The sequence below is a fragment of the Antechinus flavipes genome, chromosome 4 (assembly GCF_016432865.1).
Source record: "Antechinus flavipes isolate AdamAnt ecotype Samford, QLD, Australia chromosome 4, AdamAnt_v2, whole genome shotgun sequence".
Lineage (NCBI taxonomy): Eukaryota > Metazoa > Chordata > Mammalia > Dasyuromorphia > Dasyuridae > Antechinus > Antechinus flavipes.
In genome coordinates this window covers 106,588,886-106,590,998 of record NC_067401.1, presented here as the reverse complement: position 1 = coordinate 106,590,998, position 2,113 = coordinate 106,588,886, and the positions used below count along the sequence as shown (strand labels likewise).

Genomic DNA, 2,113 nt, shown 5'->3' with positions numbered 1-2,113 from the left:
ACAGCACCCAATTCTTGGGTCTTGGATGATTAAAAGAGAAAAAGTACATAAAGTTCTCAGTAAACCATAAAGCTTTAGGTGTGATTTAGCTGCAATGTGTGTATATGTACACAAAATATGTATACATGTGCACATAGGCTATATGCATTCACATATATACACATATTATATATTGATACACATTATATATGTGCATATATGTATGTGATACAGTACACACTTGTTTATATGTATGTTGTGTGTTTATTTTATGTTATTATATTTCTTTTGGACAGAGAAATTTCTTGATGGCCTCTTTCACGTCCTTGTTCCTCAAACTATAGATAATAGGGTTAAAAAAGGGGGCAAGGACAGCAAACATTACTGCAATGGTTGTGTCCCAGAATGGAGGATAAGTGGCTGAAAAACGAAGATACATGAGTCCCACACTGCCAAAGAACAATAAGAAGACAACAAGGTGGCTGCCACAAGTGGAAAAAGCCTTTTGGCGACCCTCTGTTGAGGGTATCTTTAGGATCACAATGATAATTCGAATATAAGAGAGGGCAATGATTAGAAAAGTAAATAGGATGGCAATAGCATGAATTATATCTTGTACCAGGAGCATAGAGGTATCTTTACAAGCCAAGTTCAGAAGAGGGGTAAAGTCACAAAAGATCTGATGGATCTGATTGGAGCCACAGAAGGGTAGAGTGGAAATCCATGCAATCTCAGGGAGTAAGATAAGGAAGCCAATGACACAGGAAGCAATATTTAACTGGATACAGAGCCTGGGGGTCATTATGGTTGGGTATCTAAGGGGATTACAGATAGCAATGTATCTGTCAATGGCCATAGTCATCAGCAAAATGCCCTCAGTGTTTCCAAGTGAATGGAAGAAATACATCTGTAGGAGGCAACCAGTGAAGGAGATAGTCTTCTGGTCACTGACCAGGTTTGAGAGCATCTTGGGGATGGTGGCAGTGGTATACCAGATTTCTGTGAAGGAGAAGATGCTGATGAAATTGTACATGGGGTTATGGAGCCGGGCATCCAGCCTGACAGCAATGAAAATCATGAGGTTCCCAATGACAATGAACAGGTAGATGAAGAGCAAAGGGATGAAAAACAGGTAGCCCCCTTCCTGAAATCGGGGGAACACAGAGAAGAAAAACTCTGTCACCATTGATTGGTTCTTATTCTCCATATTATGGGTAGATTCACCTACAAAGGGAAAAAAGAACAAATACTGGCTCCCTACTTCAAAAGGTCAGATCTCTTGATTTCTTTTAAAATACAAATCAATATTATTCCTCCTCCCTTGACAACTTTCAATTTGCTCAGTGCTTTAAATTTAAATAATTGAGAGTTAGGAGATGCCTCAGAAATTATCTTACATACTTCCTTCTTTTGCTTTTAGTAAAGTGTTTTGAATAGCTCCTTTTCTCCACTACTATCCTTTTCTGACAACTCCTCCTAATATGGAGGAGATCCTAGGCTCTTGGAGGCCAGATCTCTCTCCTCTTATTGATGGCTCCATCTCTAACATCCTTTATTTCCATAGACAAGAAGAGGATTACAGCAGCTTTTCTGAAAATATGTATACTTCTATTGTATTTGAAAAATTATTTCTAATGAGTTTTCCCTTAGTGACCAAAGTTCCAGGGAAAATCAGTGAAATAATATGTGAGGGGACCAAAAAGAGCTCTAAAACTGGTGAAGAAGGAAGGACTTGCCTGTGTGTAGAGCTCAATTCCCTGGGCTTATTATGTGATACTAGTGAAGTCACATTTTGGCACATTGGTTTCCTCATCTGTCAGAGAAGGCAGTGATTTATGTACTAGACAGGCCATAAGATGGGCTTAGAAGGATTCTAGACTCTATTCCTTACTGTATGACACTGCACTACTTTACTTAACTTCTCTCAGTTTCAGTTTTTTATCTGTAAAATAGAGATAATACTTGTAAAATATATTTTAAGTAATAATATCTCCAGAAGCTATAGGACTATGGTCAGAAGTAGAAATAGCAGCAGCAGCAGTAGTAGTCCTAGTACTAGTAGCAATCACAACAGGCGTTATTGTTGCAGCAGCTATTTGTATAGCCTTATAAACTTTGCAAAATGCTTTTTATC

General features: G+C 38.3%; 1 protein-coding gene across 1 annotated transcript; it reads right to left on the bottom strand.

Moving 5' to 3' along the window:
• Nucleotides 1-256: 256 nt before the first annotated feature.
• LOC127558685 (olfactory receptor 6K3-like) lies at nucleotides 257-1,186 on the bottom strand. Its single transcript, XM_051991926.1, has one exon. The coding sequence runs from the start codon at nucleotides 1,184-1,186 to the stop codon at nucleotides 257-259; it is 930 nt and encodes a 309-aa protein (XP_051847886.1).
• Between the last annotated feature and the right edge of the window lie 927 nt (nucleotides 1,187-2,113).

Coding starts and splice junctions, on each gene's coding strand:
- LOC127558685 (XM_051991926.1), bottom strand. CDS start 1,186: ATGGAGAATAAGAACCAATCAATGGTGACAGAGTTTTTCTTCTCTGTG.